Here is a 21,641-nt window from a genome sequence, read left to right as displayed (position 1 = left end):
ATATAATTAAATAAGCAAATAAATAAATAGTAACAAAACAGACAGAGAGAGAGTGGGGGCACCTCGAAGGTGAACCCCATATTTTTGTTGGCCTAAAGGAAAAAGAGAAGCAAGGCAAATAGCAACAAGGCTTGAATGTCTTTCCAGATGGTAGTCAGAACCTGACTAACTTGAAGATGGTGGCTTTGAGGAAGCCAGACTGGAAGGGGTGGTCAGGTAGAATGGGTTGTCCGATCTGTAGGAAGAAAAGGAGAAGCATTAGGTGACAGTGCCAACCCTTGGTTTGGGTTGGAATTACAATAAGATGAGCTTTCCAAGCGCATATGTGTGACTAGGTGCAGTATATAAGAGCCAGCCCTGGAAAGGACACCAGTCCAACACTGAAAATGTCAATAAAGATACAATAAATTAAAGTGAAACTTTAGCATTTTGGCAATGTATTTCATTATTTTAAGAAAACTTTTGAAATGTCCCATTATAGATAGCAGATATTAAGGCAAAAATGTTTTTATTAATTATTGATTGGCATTTCTGAATGGTGGAAATTCTAGTTTTTAAGCATTTACATTCCATAAATGTTGCCAATACATCTACACATATTACACCACATCAGCTAGTGCCAAATAAGTACTCCTTGTGCATCAAATTCGTTATCAGATTCAGATTAATGATTTCCGTAAACGTTTTTAATATTTGCATAGGACAATTTGGTGATTATTATAGGAGAATCATGCATCTATACTCTGCATTTTATTTAAATGAGTTACCTATTATTAGATTGTTTGGGATTGTCTATAGCCGATCCCAATAGCATCATTCACAAGACAGGGCTTGCATTAGATGTAATGCCAGTCCATCACAGTAAACATCTGTCCACACACCCATGTCTCCTCATACTACGCCAGTTTACAGTCCTAACTTCTTATTTTTTTAATGTGGAAGGAAACTGGAATACCTATAGAAAAGCCTAAACAGACACTAGGAGAACATCCAGTTCTACACAGATATAATGTAAGGTTGGGATTTTATCTTTAAATTCTGAAACCGTGTTGCAGCAGCTCTAATCACAGTGCCATTTTGCCTTCCTTTCTTACTTATATTGAGCCAAGTGAAAGTTGCCAATCAACCTAAAGGATGTGGCTTTGGGATCTAAGGGGAGTTTTGACTACTTGGGAAGAATGTACAAATTGAACACGCATACGCTTATCCCAAGAGATGTAAAACTAATGAATCTATGACCATACTGCCTAGTAACAGAGAGCAGAGAGTGAAAAAATGGGAAGTGGTATATGCATTTTATTCATCATATTATGTGATCTGCATTAAGAAAATCAGTGACTGGTTAAAAGTATGGTGCTAATTTATTTCAAGTATCAGGATAAGAAGTTACATGATTTAATGAAAAAAGAAGACTTTAAGGAAATTGGGGTTGTTCTCTTTACAGCAAAAAAATAATAAGCTTCACACATTTGTAGATGATGTAGTGTTAATTAGTTTTTGATGGATTTCAATAAGTAAGCCATTTTGTACAAATCAAATTGGCTCACTGATATGTTTTAAGTAAAAAGCATATATTAAGCAGAAATTGTAACATAGTTCCAATAATAACTCAAAGCCTAATACATTTTGGCTGTCATTTGCACAAATTTTATATCTGCAGCTATAGCAATAATGTTTTAATCCCTTTAACACCACAAGTGTGTTGCTATTAAATTAAAAAACACTCTCAGCATTTTCCTAATATATCACTTCTAACAATGTTTGAGATAAAACATTGGTTAAGTTAAATTCATCAGCCTAGTGAGTAAGTGAATGTGAAAAATGCTAACATTTATGGATTGAAATTGCATTATATTGACCATGATGTAGGTTTTATATATTGATAAGCCAGTGAGAGAGCCTCAAGGATGCAACTTTTTGTAATGAAAGCAAAGTGTTCAATGAGCCAGCCATGGTTCACTCAGACTTGAACAAAAATAACAATAGACATACTTTAGGGGGCTGTGGTCTAGATCTATCTCCTAAACTGAATGTGTAACCGCCCAATTAATTTCCATTCTCAATTTCTTCTTCTTTGCCCACTTGTCCAGGGCAGTTTTGCGGGGCAGCTGGAGCCATTCCCAGCATTCACAGAGTGCAAGACAGAAACAGTACCTGAACATGGCATCTGTTCACCACAGGGTGAAAACAGAAACTCACAATATGGTCAGTTTGAACAATAGCAATTCAACTAATGTGCATATCTTTGGACTTTGAGAGGAAACCTATATGAACACAGGGAGAGCATGGAAACTCCCCATAGAAACATGAACCTTGGTCTCTTAGTTGCAAAGCAGTTGGGCTACCACTGCACCACTCTTCCAATCTTTGTTTAGCACATGCAGAGTAGGAATTTCACTGGATAATGTACACAAACCAATAATAGTTAATGCTTACAAAAATCAGCTACTTATGAAAAATCACAAAGTTCTAAAACAGTTTTTTTTTTTTTTTACCAGAGGGGTCATCATTTTTAGTTTACGGGCTTCCATCAGTGGGTCCCAAGTTGCTGCTGTTTATAATAGTAGGGGGTTGCACAGGTCATGGCAGGTCGTCCCTCCGATGATCAAACTTAATTCCGCCCCTTATACCACCATTCCCAACCCCCAGTTCTGAAGATTCACTCCCTTTGCAGGGTCATGAAGACATATTGGGGGAAAAAGTGGGTTGTGACACCAAACATTTTGAGAAACAAAGCTCTTAACATTCTTAGTATTTTACCTTGTTGCCATTTTTATTTCTTAACTAAAATCGAACATTTTCATTCAACTTTTTTTTTCCTTTCCACAGTCTGCAGTATCTTTTTAAATAGTCTGCTTGCTGATCGGCGCTGACACTAACTAATAAATAATTATTTTCTTTCTTTTTTTTAAATACCTTTTTGTTTCTCTTCTTTGTCAGTTAATCATGTCATTGAGATATTTATTTAAAAAGCCTTTCATTTTCATTCAGGGGTTTACTTCCACTAACTTTAGCCTGTAACTGCACTGCCCACTGCTTGTTTTACTGAGTAAAGTTTATTATTTGGCATTCCATGTGCTTTTGTGAGGGTTAAGGCTAGATAACAGGAGATTCTTGAGACTCGATGAGTGTGTTTTCAGGGTAATAGAGAAGTCACAGTGCAATTCTTTCATGTAAGTCCCAGTTTTTGTTTAGCAGAAGCACTTTTCATTTATACAGTAAACAGAATGAAAGTCATATTTATTCGGAACCAAAACACACTATCTGCTTCACAACACCATCAAATGGCACTGTGATAACTTGTGTCATTTCAAATTGATTTACATAGTTATGCTGTTTTAAAATGAGTTATTTACTAAAATAGCTTGTCAATTACCTGACAACCGAACATATGCAATGTCAGCTCAGGCTATACTGAGGATCTGTTAAAAGTAAATTACAGCTGCAAGAATTATAGCTGAAAATATAGTAAATATAACTTTTACTATTTGGAATTGTTTGGGAGCCTTCTGACCCACAAGCTAAACCCATCAGCTATCTCACTTCTATTTTACTAGGAAGTAGTACTGTAGAGGGTGTCTCAGATCCCCAAATCCCAGACACAGCCACACAGACAACTGTCCCAGATAAACAGAAAACCTTAAACAGGTTTCTCCCTCTTCTACAATACACAGTGCAATGCAGTTATTTTCTCTTCTTTCTTCCTTCTCCTATCCTCCTTCCCAGGTGAGCTTTATCGTTTTTCCTGTAAAAACTCCAACTCGTCTGGGTGATGCAGAGCAGCTTCCTTTATGTTGGACCCAGGAGTACTTCTGCTGCTACCATTTTGCATATAGGAAGCTCTTCTAGGTTAGACAGAACCTCCCTAAAATGTAGATTTCTCCTTCCCACAGCTCTCCCTGGCATCTCCTAAGAAACCCAGCAAGACTGTCTATTGAGACTGCAGTTCTCATGTAGCCCTGTGGGTGTGCAAATTGGAGGCTACATTCCTCCTCCTATCCATAATAAAGGCTTCCTGGCTGAGTAAGGAACCATCCATCCCAGCCAGAATGGCAGCCAATCTGTGTTCCCTACACCAAATGCAAAAATCATGTGTTTTTTGGGTTTTTGCAGTAAAATAGTTGGCCATCATCTTACTGTTTACACATGATTTTAAAAACAACCACAAAAAGTTTTTACACTTGGCTGCACGTGCTTTCAGGGTGTGCTAAAGATTATAATTACATGAGATCATATACACAACACTATTTGTAAATATTAAATATGTAACTCTCAGGTTCCCAAACTGATTAGTCTAAAAATCTTATCAGCGTTGTCTTCCAGTTCACAAAACATATATACAGTCGACAGGATGAACTATCTTCTATGACTTGTTAAATAACCATGTAAGGTCAAAGAGAATCCATGGAAATATATAACATTCTTGCCTTCATATGGAGTTCTTAACAACATAATACTACAGTGCATAGTAAGTTGCCATCCTGTGACATCTAAAACTAGGGTTGTCAGAAGTATCGAAATACTAAGTATCGATTTTAATATTTAAGATCATAATTCAATGCTTATTTTTCATGGTATCAATTCTGCAATGTGCATTATAAATATACTTCCAGTTTGCCATGGTTAGAGTTGCAGCCCCATTTTCACCCACTGATAGGTGTTAATATAGCGTTTTCTGAGTCCGTAGGTGTCTGGAGAGTACCAGTCAGTACAATAAGACATTGATGGGTGGGAGGATTAGTCCCCTTGGTGTCTGGGGCTTGTGTACTTAACTAAACAGTGATCCTTAGATGACGGTGTCCCAGGCTGCCAGATCTGTTGACGAGTGGGTTGACAGGCTTGGGTTAAAGGACTAACATGCAAGTCAATACAAAGAATTTCGAGTGGTATCTTTCCAAAATTACGGAAACATTAATATGTGTAAACCTGTAAACTGCTGTATTTAAAGAGGCAGTGTACAGGGTAAATATTTTTTTTCTACAGGTTAGTACATTTTTGTAGCCAGTTAAATGTTTAACACATTAAAGTTTAATACATTAATACAGGGTTCTGCATTTATTTTTACCTGCCAGCCAGTTTTATTCTATGCTGTTTATTCATTCAATCTTTAGCACTCGAGCTCCTTCACTCCCTTAACTTTTAAACTGTCACTGTGAAGTGTGCTACCATAGCGCATTTAATTCGTTTATATTATTGTGTGTGATTTTACAATTTTATTTAATCATTTTTAATATCGCATGTAAGGCGGTGTAACATTTCAGTGCTAAATTGTATATACAGTGGCACAACTATTCCATGTGCTCATATACTTCCAGCTGTGCTTCAAAATGTGTATTTAGTATTTCAGGGCTCATTTGCAGCCTAACTAAAGCACTCCTCATGGAAGAGCAGAATTACATGTTAGTTTTTCTTGCAAAAATTCAAAAGTTACAAAGACATCATAATTTATTTACACAAAAATGCAATGTGCACTGTTTCATTTATACAACGCCTTTGAACATGTTAGTGGTCTGTTAGTGTTACTTTCTGAAGAATTGTTTGCAAAACTCCACATTGATATTCTTTTTACTTCTATGTTTATTTTAATGTTTGTTTTACCATTTTTATAGGCATTTTTTACAAAACATTACAATACTTATTCAATTAACATTTAATGACATGTGTAACATTTCATTGTGCTAACTCATTAACAGAGTTTGTTTTCATCAATCTAAAATAAAAAAATTTGTGACTGGATTTGTCTGTTCATTGTTTATAGAACTTTACACTTGCCTTTTACGAACAGTTTCACTACTTGAAGTATTTGCATGTTATTACTACAATTTATGTTTTCATCAATGTAAAGATTTTAATGCATACATAATTAGAATTTAAGTTTTTTTATTAAGTTACATCGCATCATACTGTATTGGGTATTGAAAATGGTATCGAATTTGAATACTTTTCTTATTATTGTATTTAAGTTTGGAATTTTGGTATCTTGACAACCAGATCCAAAATATAAATAAACTGTTCTTTTATCATACAAAATGAAAACAGTCCCAGGTGCTGATACATAGAGGGATAAATGTCAGAGTTTTTAGATGCTTGCTTATCTTTGCTCAGTATCTGCTTTTATAAAGAATATAACCATGTGCACAGCTGATTTTATCTGCAGTGGATTTGTTTTGCAGTGGCACCCCGAAGGTCCTGTGGCTCAATAAATATAAAGAATGTTGTTTACAAATGCGAAAGAAGGAAAGAGAAGTATTTTCAAGCAGTGGATCAATCAAAACAGTTTAATGCTGTACTTTAACCAGTTTATTAGCGTAGTGATTGTGTCTTCAGGCAATTTGTCTGTTTTTGAAAAACCTCATTGCCAAGTCAAAAGAGAAGGGTAGTTACAGCTTCCCAAGATGGCTTATTTCAGTTTTGGTACAGTGCTATTACAGCTTTTTTTTACATTAATTTTTCTCCATTCTTTCATCTCTACAGTAATCTAAGAATGCTGCAACAAGTGCAAATCCTATTCATTTAAAAAGTTTGAACTGCATGAGATATGCGGCTCATATTGCCATCAGTTCTGGTAAATTTAATCTTGCTTTCAGGACTTTATGCAACCTGATCTAATTTTTACAATTTTTCATCTCTTTTGGCTATTAATGTGGACAGTGATCCAGAACTCTTGTAGTTGGTAGTAACTGAGTTCTATTGCAACAGTAAACTTAAAAAATAAGTTTTTAAAAGTTTCTTAGCTTGATTTCTACAGCTTGTACATTATTTGTTTCCAAGGCCGAGCACACATGCAGTACACACGATATCATTATTTGGTAGCTCATGCAGTCACAAGCGTATCTTTTCAAAAACAAAAATGACAATAAAAAAAGTATAGAAGCGTGCTAACAGATACAAATCTTTGCAAGGAATTAATTGTTGAAACATTTAGCATCTCAGGTAATATTAACAGTTTGTAGAAATAAGCAGTTCCCATTAATGACTAGAGCAAGTCATAGTAAAATCATTTTACTTTAAAATTTGTTTTTCATTGGTATTTGAGTGTTGCTCTTAATCATTCTGTTAAAAAAGTTTTATAATTAAACCATTTGTTGGAGCAAGTAGGTTAAAAATCAGTGTTTGTCTTTAACCTTGGCTAGGTTCATATGTACACCTAAATTTTATGCAAGCCCACTGTAGGAGTCATTATTAACAATTCTGACTACCACCAATAAAGCTTGGACACCCTTGGTCAACATCTTTAGGGTAAACTGACTTTTGCAGTTAGTTGATAATGGCACTTTCACACATAGTATTTTGTTTATTATTAAAGCTTGGGGGTTTTCTGCCCCCTGCTCGCTTCACTTGCCAACCCCCGGGCAGGCGCTACGTGCTAGCCACTTCACGGCTCTGCTGCTCATGTATGGGGGAGTGAACATACAATTTTAAACAGATTGTTATTTTCATGGGAATTGTTACATATGCATAATAGACCTAACCTTTTTACATTACAGCAAGTAATTAACCATAGTAAAAAATAGTAAAACGTAATAAATTGAAAAAAAATTGTTTTGTGTTGTGTTAGAGGTATTCGTTGCATTATACGTTTTTGTTCCGTTTGGCATTGAAATTAACACACGAATACTTATTAAACTTACACTATTACTATAAAACTTCAGTAAAAACAATATTTGGAAATAACTTTTTGTCAATATCACATTGAATTTTGATTCAGTGTTTGAAGTTACATCTTGACAACGCAACGTATAACTGCCCGTGAGTGAATATCGTTTCTTTCTCTGTAATAAATAAACCGACTTTTTGGAATGTTTGTCCCTATGATTTGTTAATTGTCATAGCAAAAGCTATTCTAACGAGAAACTGTAAACATTTTAATACGAATGGCACATAAAGATCTCTTTTGGTGTCTAATACTATCCGTGGAATATGTATTATATTACCTTTTTTGTCGCCTGTTAAAATTTTGCATGTCAGAATTGTTCGACCAATTTTGAATACAACTAATCTTGTCCTATTGTATAGCCCATTACTGAGACATAAATTACGCAATAACATTACAATACATAACTTCTTTCAGCAGTAATTCGGCCGGTGGAAGACCGAATGGTGTTAACGGTTGTAGATATTCTGTGGGATATTGTAAGTTGATGTTTTCATCTTCCGCAACATCACCACCAACTGTTTCAGCATAGTCTATTGATACGCATTTAACCAATTTGCCGTGTAACCGATAGATAATTTTCGTGTTAATTCGTTTGACTTCATCCTTTCTCGGTGCTAGGATTACCCTTGTACTCATTTCTTCTGTTGATAACCCTTCGGGGTGAAATTCTTCAATAAGATTTGGACATAATAAGTCTTCTTTTATTGGAAACTTAAAGTGAGGAAAACGTAAAGATTTATAAGAGATGAGAGCACAGGAACTGTGTCTGACAAAAGCATTCACACAAATGAGAGGTGAGAGGACCGTGGGCGTGGGCTGTAACCTGAAATGGTTGAAAGGAGGGCAGGACTTGAAAAACCTCTTGGCAATAGTCTCATCTCAAGATTGTCTTTTATAATAGAGACACATGTCTCTAGCAACAGGCTATTAAGCAAAGGCATAATATCCATAAAATTACACACATTTTTAAGTACTTTAAGGAACAGATGATCTCTTCAGTGATGATGTGTTTAAAATAGGCTAAATTGTGTATTTATTGTGAGTATATTTGAAGGTGCTTTAGGAGCAGTTGTTAGTGGCAAGTGATGGTTTTCCATATTTTTAAAGAAAATGTACAAATTACATTACACTATGCATTGTGAATTTTATTCCAGAAAGTATGTAAAATTGGCCGTGTAAACTTAAAAAAGAATTTTTAAGATGAATGAAAATTGTTTTGAATGTACAAAAATAACAAATTAGTTACGTAAAAGCTGTAGGATGTAAACCTTTGTTGTTATAAAAGGAGTAATTGTTCTTGATAATTCTCATAGCAATCTCTCCACATTTTATATAGTAGTAATAATTAAAAACAGAATTCTAAATGTATTTGATATTTATTTTACTTTTTACATGTCATTTATCTGAGGGCAGAGTTTTCTTCTAAGTGTATAAATATTTTACATGCCGTTTTCCTTCTATACATGTTTGTTCCTGATTTTCTTCCAAAAAACATAGAATACTTGTTACTATGCAACAGTATATGCATCCTATATATTTTGTCGTTTATTATTTATCTGTGTCCAAATGAATGTGATTAAGCCTTTGAAAGAGTTGATCTTAGATATGAGCATTTAGGGTACAAGGCTTTGCAACATTTGTAATTTAAAAAAAAAAAAAAATTGTTTTTCTGTGTTTGTTCCTTTAGGCAGCATGACAATGTCAATGGAGGGATTTGGCCCCGACAGTGTGTTTGCTGTGAATGAAGATAACAACCACTACAGGATAAGCAGAAGTCTGATGAGATCACCAGAAGGAAGCACAGTGCCTCTGACCAGAGTGAAGTGCCTGGTATCCATGACAACTCCACATGATATCAGGCTTCATGGCTCATCAGTCACTCCGGCCTTTGTCGAATTTGACACATCTTTTGAGGGGTTTGGGTGAGGTTCTGTTTGTTTTCTGTAAATGTGAGGCACTCTGTACAATATGGTATACCCAGTTATATATACACACGTTTGCTGTTTGTTCTACATGGCTTTCTGTGGAAGATTGGTAAAATGTATGTCATTTGCAAAAAAAAAAAGCAGATCTGACACTTGTTAATTCCTTGTCGAGGCATAAAGACATGTATTTTTTTTTAAATATTATTTAGCATCTTAAGTCTTCTGACGTTAAGAAGGCCTTGCAAACTTTTACTGTGCAATTAGGCGTGAGAGTTTGAGAAATAGAAGTAGTAATAATAATAATAATAATAATTCATTACATTTATATAGTGCTTTTCTCAGTACTCAAAGCGCTATCCACACAGGGAGGAACCGGGAAGCAAACCCACAATCTTAATTTTGCATCAAAGTATAGTTAATAGAACAGTAATAATAATTATCTATATAGTTCAGTTAAGTATATTTAAATATTATAGAACATTTAGAATGCACCACATTCTCTAATAAGAGGCAAATGAGGGTCGAGTGCAGGATGACAGGCACTTTACAGCCCAATTACAGTCAAAATCCTACCCCATACAATTTAAATCTAGCCTAGTTCTGCTTAGTCCATTTGAAGCCAGTAAATTACCTCCCTGATGCCCTTCACCACTCCCAAGCTGCAAACATTCCTTATCGTTACTTCTCTAATGGGCAAATTGGTACATCATTTGCATAAGTAGGTGGGGCTATGTAGAATATTTTTCCCAAATGACTGACATCTGCCAGAGGCTACAACTTTAAATTGATTTCTTTAAATAAATATGGTGAACAGTAGAAAAAAATATGACGAGATCCCATTTTGCTGTATAATTTGTAATTTGTATTTTGTTTCTTTCAGGTGAAACAACATAACAGAAAGTTAGTGAAGGGTTTTGTTAGCACACATCTGCTTTGTAAAAAATGTTAAACGTTACTTCCACACTGAAAAGGAAAAATATGACACTTCTAAACCCAGGCTACACAATTTCAAATGTTATGATGGAATATAATACATTTTGTTTGCACCAAAACCATCCTTTTTAAAATATGCCACCATAGCTTAATGTTTTTTTTATAAACCTGCCATGCTATCTGTCAAAGAAAGGTAATAGAATAAATTCAAAATATTTGACATTTCTTGCCCTGCATGTACCTTCAGCACCTTTTCCTCTGCATTGACGTGTGGCTGAACCTCTGTTTCACCAGTACTCCATCTGTCAAGCGTGTTCCCATAAAGCTTGCTTCTCAGACTCTGTCAGTATTTTCAAGGCTTCTTTCTCGCCTTCTGTTTGCTTTCATTTTTTAAAAATATTATTTTCCCCACTTATTTACAAAACATGTTCTGACAGTGGTAGAGTTACCACAAAAATACTTACTGCATTGCTTTTATCTCACCTCCGCATTTCTGTGTTGAACACATCTTTGCTTTTCTTTTTTAAACAGACAGATTTATAAGCTGTAATTGATTGATACCTACTACAATGTCCAATTAATCAATTATTGGGTAGACTGATGGAATGAACTTTAACTATTTGTGAAACTGATGAAGGTGGTTATGTAACTTTTCATTGTCATAGGTTGGAATGGAAAAGGGCCAGTTTCCATAAGCTAAAGGGATATAGAGATACAAACAGACATTTTTGTCTTTACAGAATTGAGCACATTTATTGGCCAGTATTCTAAGTTAGACTATACCAGAAATAACTGCAAAGTTTTGTAGAAATAGGTGCCATGGTTTTTGCTTGACACTTTAACAATCGGACAGACAGAAATTCAATTAACATATGCATAACCTACCAGATGTCATGTTCAGAGGGAAATGATTAGACATACAGGAATCAAAGGCAAAATATAACAGGTGAAGGGTGGGGGTGGAGGGGGAGGTTGTAAGGGTGGGAGTGGATTAATAAGGTGGGATTCGAAAAGGTATTGGTCATAAAGTCTTTTTTATAATAAGGATGTTCTTAATATGTATACAGGAACATTGCAATGCCATCAGAACACACATACAAGTTACACTGGACACATATTTAACTGGGAAACAGTGAAAGTAAAATTCAAGGCCAATATTAACAACAACAACATTTATTTATATAGCACATTTTCATATAAAAAATGTAGCTCAAAGTACTTTACATGATGAAGGAAGAGAAAAAAAGACAAAATAAAAATTAAAATAAGAGAACACTAATTAACATAGAATAAAAGTAAGGTCCGATGGCCAGGGAGGACAGAAAAAACAAAAAAAAACTCCAGATGGCTGGAGAAAAAATAAACTCTGCAGGGGTTCCAGGCCATGAGACCGCCCAGCCCCCTCTAGGCATTCTACCTAACATAAATGACATCAATCAGTTCTCATTGTATTTAGGGTTCTCATGGAAGGACTTCATGATGACGGTCACGTGGACTTCTGATCTTTAATTCATCAATGTAGGGACATCACGGTGCTTTGATTAGATGGTGGTGGCGCAGATCACCACCACAGAAACCTAGAAAAAGAACAGAAGAGAGAGTCTGGATTAGTACGGATTTTGAAGCCACCATGAATAATAATGGTAATTAATTGAATATACAGAGCATCAGGATTAAACTAAAATGAAGCTATGAGAAAGCCATTTTAAAGTAATGTGTTTTCAGCAATGTTTTAAAGTGCTCCACTATATTAGCCTGGCGAATTCCTATTGGCAAGCTATTCCAGATTTTAGGTGCATAACAGCAGAAGGCCGCCTCACCACCTCTTTTAAGTTTAGCTCTTGGAATTCTAAGTAGACACTCATTTGAAGATCTAAGGTTACGGTTTGGAGTGTAAGGTGTCAGACATTCCGAAATATAAGATGGCGCGAGATTATTTAAGGCTTTGTAAACCATAAGCAGTATTTTAAAGTGAATTCTGAATGACACAGGTAACCAATGTAGTGACATCAAAATTGGAGAAATGTGCTCAGATTTTTGCTTCCTAGTTAAGATTTTAGCAGCTGCATTCTGCACTAGTTGCAATCGATTTATGTCTTTTTTGGGTAGTCCTGAGAGGAGTGCGTTAGAGTAATCTAGTCGACTGAAAACAAAAGCGTGAACTAATTTCTCAGCATTTTTCAATGATATAAGAGGTCTAACTTTTGATATATTTCTTAAGTGAAAAAATGCTGTCCTTGTCATCTGATTAATATGTGATTTAAAATTCAGGTCAGAGTCAATAGTTACCCCTAAATTCTTTACCTCCGTCTTGACTTTTAATCCTAATGCATCAAGTTTATTTCTAATAACCTCATTATATCCATTATTTCCAATCACTAAAATTTCAGTTTTCTCTTTATTTAGTTTGAGAAAATTACTACTCATCCATTCAGAAACACAAGTAAGACATTGTGTCAGCGAATCAACAGAATCAGGTGCTATTGATAAATACAGTTGCGTGTCATTGGCATAGCTGTGGTAGCTCACGCTATGCCTTGAGATAATCTGACCTAATGGAAGCATGTAAATCGAAAAGAGCAGTGGACCCAGAATAGAGCCTTGTGGAACACCATATAGAATATCATGTGTCTTTGAAGTATAATTACCACAACTAACAAAGAATTTTCTACCTGCCTAGTAAGACTCAAACCAATTTAAGACACTGCCAGAGAGGCCCATCCATTGACTAAGGCGATTTCTAAGAATATTGTGATCAATGGTATCAAATGCGGCACTCAGATCTAAGAGGATGAGAACAGATAAACGGCCTCTGTCTGCATTTACCCGCAAGTCATTTACTACTTTAACGAGTGCAGTTTCTGTACTGTAATTTGTTCTGAAACCAGACTGAAACTTGTCAAGAATAGCATGTTTATTGAGGTGGTCATTTAGCTGCATAATGGCTGCCTTCTCTAGAATTTTAAATAAGAATGGCAAATTAGAGGTAGGTCTAAAATTTTGAAAAGCAGAGGAGTCAAGATTATTTTTCTTGAGCAGGGGTTTAACTACAGCAGTCTTAAGACAGTCTGGGAAGACCCCCATATCTAATGACAAGTTTACTATGTCAAGAATACTGTCAATTAGCACTCCGGATACTTCTTTGAAAAAACTTGTTGGTATTGGGTCAAAGACGCAGGTGGAGGGTCTCAGTTGACAAATTATTTTATATAAATCAGGTAAATCTATCCTTGTGAAATAATTTAATTTGTTTATAATAGAGTACTGGGGCTTAAGAGGATTAGTGTTGGGGAGATGTACTATATTATTCCTAATCATTAATTTTTTGATTAAAAAATTCAGCAGTAGCCTCACACGTTTCACTGGAAGTATTTTGGAGGCATTCCATTGAGTGACCTGGGTTTAGCAGACAATCAATCGTAGAGAATAAGACTCTGGGATTACTAGAATTGTTATTTATAATTCCAGAGAAATAGCAGCGTCTCTCAAGATGGACTATGTTGTTGTATTCTGTTATTTTAACCTTCAATATCTCATAGTGGATAGTTAGTTTAGTTTTTCTCCATTTACGCTCAGCTCTCCGGCATGGTTCTCTTTAACTCAGACACTCTTTGGGTCTTCCATGGTATAACAATGTTAGAATATTTTTTAACTGTCTTTTCAAGTGCAACTATGTCAGCAGCAACTCTCACCTTAGTATTAAAATTTTCCACCTCACTATTTACATTATCCTTGCTATTGTAGTTAGCACTACAAACAGACTGGTTGCTTAGAATGTTTGTAAATTTTGAAGCTACTGATGAATCAAAGAAGCGTTTTTTAACAATATGCTTCTCGTGAATATTTTCTATCATTATTTCTATATTAAATAGTAAAAGAAAATGGTCTGATAGACCATGGCATTAAGAGTGCCAGATGACTTGAACCCAGCATATATAGGCTTAAAATGAAGAACACCCTAATAATAAAAAAAACCCTGGCAAAAACGCAGATTCTGTATAGTAAAAAATGAAGCCAACATAAATCCCAACAGAACTTATTCAGAAATCAGAATCAGAATATTTTTATTGTCATTGTAACAATTGCAACAAAATTAGGAGCAGTCCCTGCGGTGTCAAAATATAAATAAATATAATTACAAAAGGATAAGAAGAAATAAGGTAGAACACAAACATTCAACATAAGACCTTAATTGCACATGAACACTATTGCACAAGATGTCATCTGTTGCAGTGCTGCATTTGAGGTGATTAGGTGGCATTCAGTGCCCTAGTAGCAACAGGGTAGAAACAGTTATTCGGTCAATCTGTCTTTGTTTTGATGCTCCTATATCTTTTACTTGATGGCAACAGTTGGAACATGTCATGAGCGGGGTGTGAGGAATCTTTCAAGATGTTTTCCGCTTTCCTGAGGCAGCGAGAGCTGTGCAGTTCATCCAGAGAGGGTAAAGAATAGCCGATGATCTGCTGGGCAGTCTTTGCGATCCAATGAAGTGTTTTCCTTTGCGTTGTTGTGCAGCTGGAAAACCACACACAGAGGCAGTAGCACAGGATACTCTCAATAGAGCAGCGATAGAAGGACACTAGCTGTTTTTGGGGGATGTTATTTTTCCTGAGGACTCTGTCTCTGCTGAGCCTTCTTTGCCAGCTCAGCTGTGTTCGCACCCCAGGACAGGTCTTCCATGATGTGGACTCCCAGGCAGTGGAAATCTGACAACCCCCTCTGATGTAAAGTGGTTTGATGTCCGTTTTTTTTTTTCCTGAAGTCCACAACGAGCTCCTTGGTCTTAATTGTGTTCAGGAGCAGGTTGTTGTCAGTGCTCCATGGTATCAGCTGCTCTACTTCGTCCCTGTAGGTGGACTCATCCTCCCCAGAGATGAGGCACACCACAGTGGTGTTGTCTGCAACTTTGACGATGGTGTTGCTGTGGTGGGTGGGGGCGCAGTCATGTGTGTATAGCATGAAGAGCAGGGGGCTCAGCACACAGCCCTGAGGAGAGCCAGTGCTGATGCTGATGGCCGAGGAGATGTGAGGGCCAACTCTAACCCTTTGTGTGCGGTCTGTCAGGAAGTCTTTAATCCATATACAGGTGGAACACGGGAGTCCCAGGGCTAGCAGCTTGCACACCAATCTGTGAGGGAGGATGGTGTTAAAAGCGGAGCTAAAATCAATAAAGAGGAGACATGCGTAGCTCCCCTGGTGCTCCAGATGGGACAGGGTAGCATGAAAAGCAGCAGCAACAGCGTCCTCAGTAGACCTGTTAGCCCTGTAAGCAAATTGGTGTGCATCAAAGGTGGGAGGGATGAAGGACATGATATGACGCTGGACCAATCTCTCAAAACACTGGTTGAGCACTACTGGTTGATAGTCATTTAGGCAGGTTGTGGGTTATTTTTTTCGTAAAGGGACTAAGATGGAGGATTTCGGACAGGGAGGAACTGAGGACTGGGACAGTGACAGGTTAAAGATCTTTGTAAAGACCCCAACCAGCTGTTCTGCACAGCTCCTCAACAAACGTCCAGGGACACCGTCGGGACCTGCTTCAACCTTTGTTTCAAAATTGCAGTCTATATGAAGAAGGTGAAAACAAATCAGAAACTGTTTAATGAAAGAGGGAAAAACAATCATAAACAATATATTGTGTTTTAAAACATCAAGGAGATAAGTTCCATTTCATCCATGAGTTCTGTGCCACCCATAAGTTGTATCCTGGCAGTATCCAAGGCAGAAACCCCCTGGATGAGATACCAGTACATTGTAGGGCACTCTCATGCAAACCTAAACATTCACTCCTACAGAGTCAGATTATAGTCACCAGTTAACTTATCCTGTATAATTAATGGACATTGGAGGAAAGCCTGAGTACTTGAGACCACAAAGGCAGTGGCCAAGGTGAGATTTACAGTAAATACACTCCTATATCTCCTCTTGCTCACATTTTTTTAGTCTTCTAAGTACTAGTGGAATACCACTTTATCAAGCTGTTAATTTAGGAGAAATACTATTTAAAAGCCATATAACTTTAAACATACTGTTAATCTTTGTAATTATAATAATATTTTAGCAAAAAATGCCTGTGTTTTGCACATTTTTAGGATATGACTGGATAGTGCAACATAAGTAACGTGAGATTTTTTTCTTTTTTCAATGGATGTTTTTCACATTGTTTGCCATTGTACAAAATTGGTCACCATTAGGTTCTATTATCATAATTTGTTCCTCTCATTCTGCATAAAAACATGAGACGAAAAATAGGAAAAAATATATCATTTTTGGATGCAGTATTCATTTACTGTAAATGTATCTTCTCTACACAACCTCTAATTAGCTGACATTCACCTTTATGTAGAACATAATGTTTATAAATAATTACTGTATTGGTAGTATTAAAACATCATTATAATTTAAAATAAAATGTAATTCTTTTGTAGGTCTTTTGTTAATTAAATTCTTTGTTTCCTTTTCAGTTGCCTTTTTTTGCCTAGCCTGGCTCCCCATAATGCACTCTCAAACAATACCACAGCATCTGGAGTCAGTGATGGAGCTGTAGTCAGTGGAATTGGAACTGGTAAGACTTAGTAACTTTATCCATTCAAAATTTAAAGTGGTTTTAATGTTTTTTCCATGTTGTGTTGTACTATACAAAAGAAAATAAATTGCTAATGCTGTTACCGTGGTTATTTAAAAAGACATGTTGCCAGTGTGTGCAGTTGTTTAAGCAGAGTTTTTGGCATTAGTATTCATATTTTTATTTTTTTTTATTACTATAAATGATTATTTACTTCCAGGTAATGCTAGGGAATTTTTTGTAGATTCTATGTATTTTGTACTATATAATTACAGGCTTGCAAGTAGAAAATGGACTGGTATAAAAATTGCTTCAAAGTTACAGTAATTGAAAAGTTTGATAAAATTGGCCAGCACTTAAACATAATAATTCACAAAGTTCTTCAATTTAGAGCTCACTTCAGATGCATGCTTAACCCTCTGTTTTATAAAGCTTATTTGTAGCCATGTCACATGAAAAGTGGTCATACTTAAGTCATACATATTTCATATTATAATCAAAATACAGAGCTTTGCAGAAGTATTCAGTATTTTGAATCATTCTCTGTTTTCATTGAATAAGGAATCCTATACAGAATTTGCATACCTTTTGATATTTTTCTTTTTCATTGCATTGAAATTCAGTTATTTTATGTGACATTGTTTTATGTTATGTATGCAGTATTGTTATTGCAATATTAATTTTTTTCCATGTTAAACAATCCTGCTTTGAGTTTGCTATAGGTTTCTGAATTTTGTCTAGGGAATACAGCTAAATGCATGAATGCTAAAAGCAATACAGTGAGATTTCTGCATGCTGCAAACATGTCCCCATAAAAGCATGTGATGGGTATACAGTAGTCCTGTGGGAGCTAATAAAGGGAAGTGGTGTTAACTTTCAGCCCACATTTAGAAAAGAGTAGAGAAATGAGAGGGATTTTGATTCTGATTTGCTGCTGTTATCATCCCACTGTAATCACTGTCAGCATAAATTCTGCTCACGTCTTGAAGACTTAATCACATGGACATTTTCTTCATTTTATGTTTTTATCAGCCAAATGCTATCAAGTGAACAGAATGTAATATTTTAAAAATTACATTTTCACAATTTTTTGTTAAAACACAATTTTGAAGAGTTGGAAAAGGTTTTGTATTACACAGTCTCACTGACCAAAACTGTATATTGTTTTATGTGTGTGTCTCATGATGATGCCTATTAAATTAAATTATCAAATCAAATCAAATTATTGAACCCAGCAGATGAACATATACTGAAGAGTTCTGTTGTTCCTAGAACTACACTGAATTTGTAATTCCATGACAGTAACTTAACTTTAACAATCTAAGATTACCTGTGAAATCTTAAAATAGGGACTACAGGAAAAGGCATGGAAAATCCCCCATTCCCTTGTGACCCTTCCTTCATCATTAATGACAACATATTCAGAATTCTCTGAGCTTGGAAGATAATATAATTTTCATTATTTATGTTTCTCCCATAGACAGATATTGTTAAATTTGTTGATGTCAGAGGTTAATTTTAAAGCTGGTTTTAGCTGAATGTAAACAACCATCCTTGAACAACAGTTTTGAAGTACAAATTGTGTCCATTATCATGCAGTTTCAGGTGTTGTTTGAAGGAAAACTTAGATGATTCTTGGGTCTAGGGAACATGAAACATTTTGATAATAATGGCATGTGTTCTTATTTTGCAAATTCACATAGTGAAGGGTTTTCAGACATGGATTGTCTTCACAAAGCGGGTTTCTGTTGTTCCTATTACAACAGAAACCAAAGGAATCAACTACCAATTTAGTGCTGGATAGTTAAAACTCCATCAGGGAGTCTCTAGATAAGGAAAGACAGAATCACTCAAGTGACAAAAGAGGCCTCAAACAAGCCATTGTTTGAATACAGGGGCAGTTTGGATGCAGTGCTCTTTACATTCTCTACTGAATGTTTTAAAGGAACAACAAGCAAGAGCCCCAGTCTAGAAGGGGAGAGGTGAGGTTAGGCAAGAGAATCCAAGTCTTCCTGGCTAATACATGGTGGCATGTCAAGTTTAAGGCAAAAGACTAGTTCTGTCCACCCAACCAATAAACAACAGGATATGATTCTTGAATTGAGGAAAAGGACCACGTTATCTCGACCCTGGTGTTGTTTCAGGTTTTTGCCAGAAGTGATTCTGGTATGGTTTTAAAGCCAGCTCAGATTGGGAGGGGGATTAAGTCTAGAGGAAAGACTTAACTGAATGGAAGGAGAGGAAAGGGTGAAGAGTTGATTCGTGAAGAAGGAGAGTTCTTGAATATGCTAAAAAGGTAGACAGTGAGGTAATCACCTTTCCCAGTGGTAGACCAGAACAAAAGTCCTGTATTTGATTTCTCCCTCCTATGTACACCTCCCTTTGATATGTTTGACCTTTTTCACATTTTTCTGGTTAAGGACTGTAACTACAAGAGCACCCCCCATAGCATCCATATTCTTAATTTAAGCATCAGTAAGATGTTGGACAGAGGTTTGTGGACTGTGGAGCAGTAGCAGCATTTTGCATACATGGTAAAGTGAAATTCTTGCTGGTATATCCAGTCGTGCCACCACTCTCTGGCACCATGAAAATGCTCAGTTTAAGGCTAGTCTAAAACATTATAAAGCAAAAAACAAAAGAATAGTAGTGTTTTTCTCTTGTCTTTTTTCCTAACGTGTTCAGTTTTCCTGTCACATCCCAAAGGCATGCATGTTAGGTGACTAGTTGACTTTAAACTGACCCCATAAAGGTCTGCAAGGGTAGTTACAAGCTCTTGTGGCTCTGAATTGGATTAGGTAGGGTTCAGAATACTGTGCTGTGTTATGAAAGAGAGGATTTTCAGTCTGGATTTAAATTCTGGCACTGAAAATCTATTAATGTAGGGTAAGTAAGACAACAACCAGTAAGCTATATAAACCCATTATATGGCTGAAACAATAACCACACTTGAGGGGAGCTCAGACTGAGCAACTAAAGTGACTGGAGTTTAGGGGATAAGATCTACACAGGCTTGTGAACATTATCTTTTGTTGATCAGTTTTTTTACTAAATAAAGAAAAAGTGATGGGAGATCAACAATAAACAGCCATAAACTAGGAAAAAAAACAACCCTCTCCTTTTCATATTTCCAGTGATTGTTATTTTTTAAATACATTTAAATAAGCACCAAAAAGCCAAGTATACAGATGTGGAAGAGTGAAATAATTAATGGGATAACTTATAAATAAACAATGTGGGACAAAGTGGGCATTGCCCATTTTGTTAGGCTTTAGTGCCACCCAAGGCCTGTTAAGACAGCAGATGTAAAAGGGATGCAGACACCCAGCTGCAGCACACCCCTACTTACATTCCAAACTAAGTAGATGAACTGTTTGTACCAGGACCGGCCAGTAGTTCATCTGATAACAAAGGTGTAAATCAGAGTTAAACTGACATCTTTGCATAGGCCTCTCTGCAGACTCATTGAGACCAGAAATAAATTCTATAATATCTTGGTTTATCAATAAGTTGTATTATTATGCTTCTTAAAATTAGTATGCTTCAGTTACCTTGATATAAGTCTTAACGGTCGAAGACCACCTTCTACAACAGAAAAAGGTAAGGTAAATAAAAAAGGAGACTTAATGAATCATTTAATTAATTACTGGCATTGCTGAAGGCAGAGCGGATAATTAATTAACCAATTTAAATCTCTTTCCACTCCTATAACAACTATCGTTCATGTGTTGTTTTTTTTATCTTGTTTTGAGCTGTCACTTTAAATTTTAATCATCTCATGTTACACTAAAAATATGTTAGTGCCCATGTAGTGTCTTAAGTTGTTAATCAGAATTCATAAGACTTCTTCTTAAAGTGAGTCATAGAAGATGGATATTGATGCTTTCTGTTGTCTTCTTAAAATTAACTTGTATATAAAGAGCCTTTGTGCTCCGTCTTTGAAGCTTGCATTTTCAATTTTTAAGCTTTTAAGTGAAAATTACTTAAATTTAGTATTTCTTATATGCAGCTGCAAAGTTCCTGACAATAGGCTATGGACTGGTAGCCCATCTGGGGTTAATTCTTGCTTTTGTACTGCTTGAATTGGTTCAATCTCTATGCATCCCTTTATTGGTAAAATCACGTTCCGAATATGGATAGATTACTGACAGTTTAGATATCCACAACAAGTCCAATCTAGAAAAACACATTCTTAAATTTAATTTATAAAACAGTGGAAAAAGCAAAGAGTCAATAGTAAGTTTAAACAAAAAAAAAAAGCTAAATCACTAAAGTTCAAGTTCACTGTCATAATGTATGTACACAGTTCAAAGAGAATCTTACTTGCTTGTCTGCCACAAACAATTGACAGCAGAACAATACAAACAACAGGCAGAAAAGTCTGGTGACTAATACTCAATGGTGTTATTGATTGTTGAAATATTGCATGAAATAGTATTTTTAGTATTGTGTTTAAATTGCTGTCTGTGTTATTATTTTTTGAGAAATAGTACTTCACAATTAAATTATTTTAATTCAGCCCTAATATCTACATTGAAAAGGCTGCTGTTTAATTAAT

General features: G+C 35.8%; 1 protein-coding gene across 7 annotated transcripts in view; it reads left to right on the top strand.

Moving 5' to 3' along the window:
• The window catches only part of wdfy3 (WD repeat and FYVE domain containing 3), a 355,632-nt gene that overhangs the window by 205,808 nt on the left and 128,183 nt on the right, over window positions 1-21,641 (top strand). For all 7 annotated transcript variants that reach the window (XM_051930197.1, XM_051930199.1, XM_051930198.1 and 4 more), the window contains 2 exons: window positions 9,345-9,579; window positions 16,983-17,083. In XM_051930197.1, the coding sequence (XP_051786157.1) occupies window positions 9,345-9,579; window positions 16,983-17,083 (336 nt within the window). The remainder of the gene's footprint in view (window positions 1-9,344; window positions 9,580-16,982; window positions 17,084-21,641) is intronic.

This window comes from Erpetoichthys calabaricus, chromosome 7 (assembly GCF_900747795.2).
Source record: "Erpetoichthys calabaricus chromosome 7, fErpCal1.3, whole genome shotgun sequence".
NCBI classification, from domain to species: Eukaryota; Metazoa; Chordata; class Cladistia; order Polypteriformes; family Polypteridae; genus Erpetoichthys; species Erpetoichthys calabaricus.
Note: the sequence above shows the minus strand (reverse complement) of the source record. Positions and strands in the feature narration are given on the sequence as shown.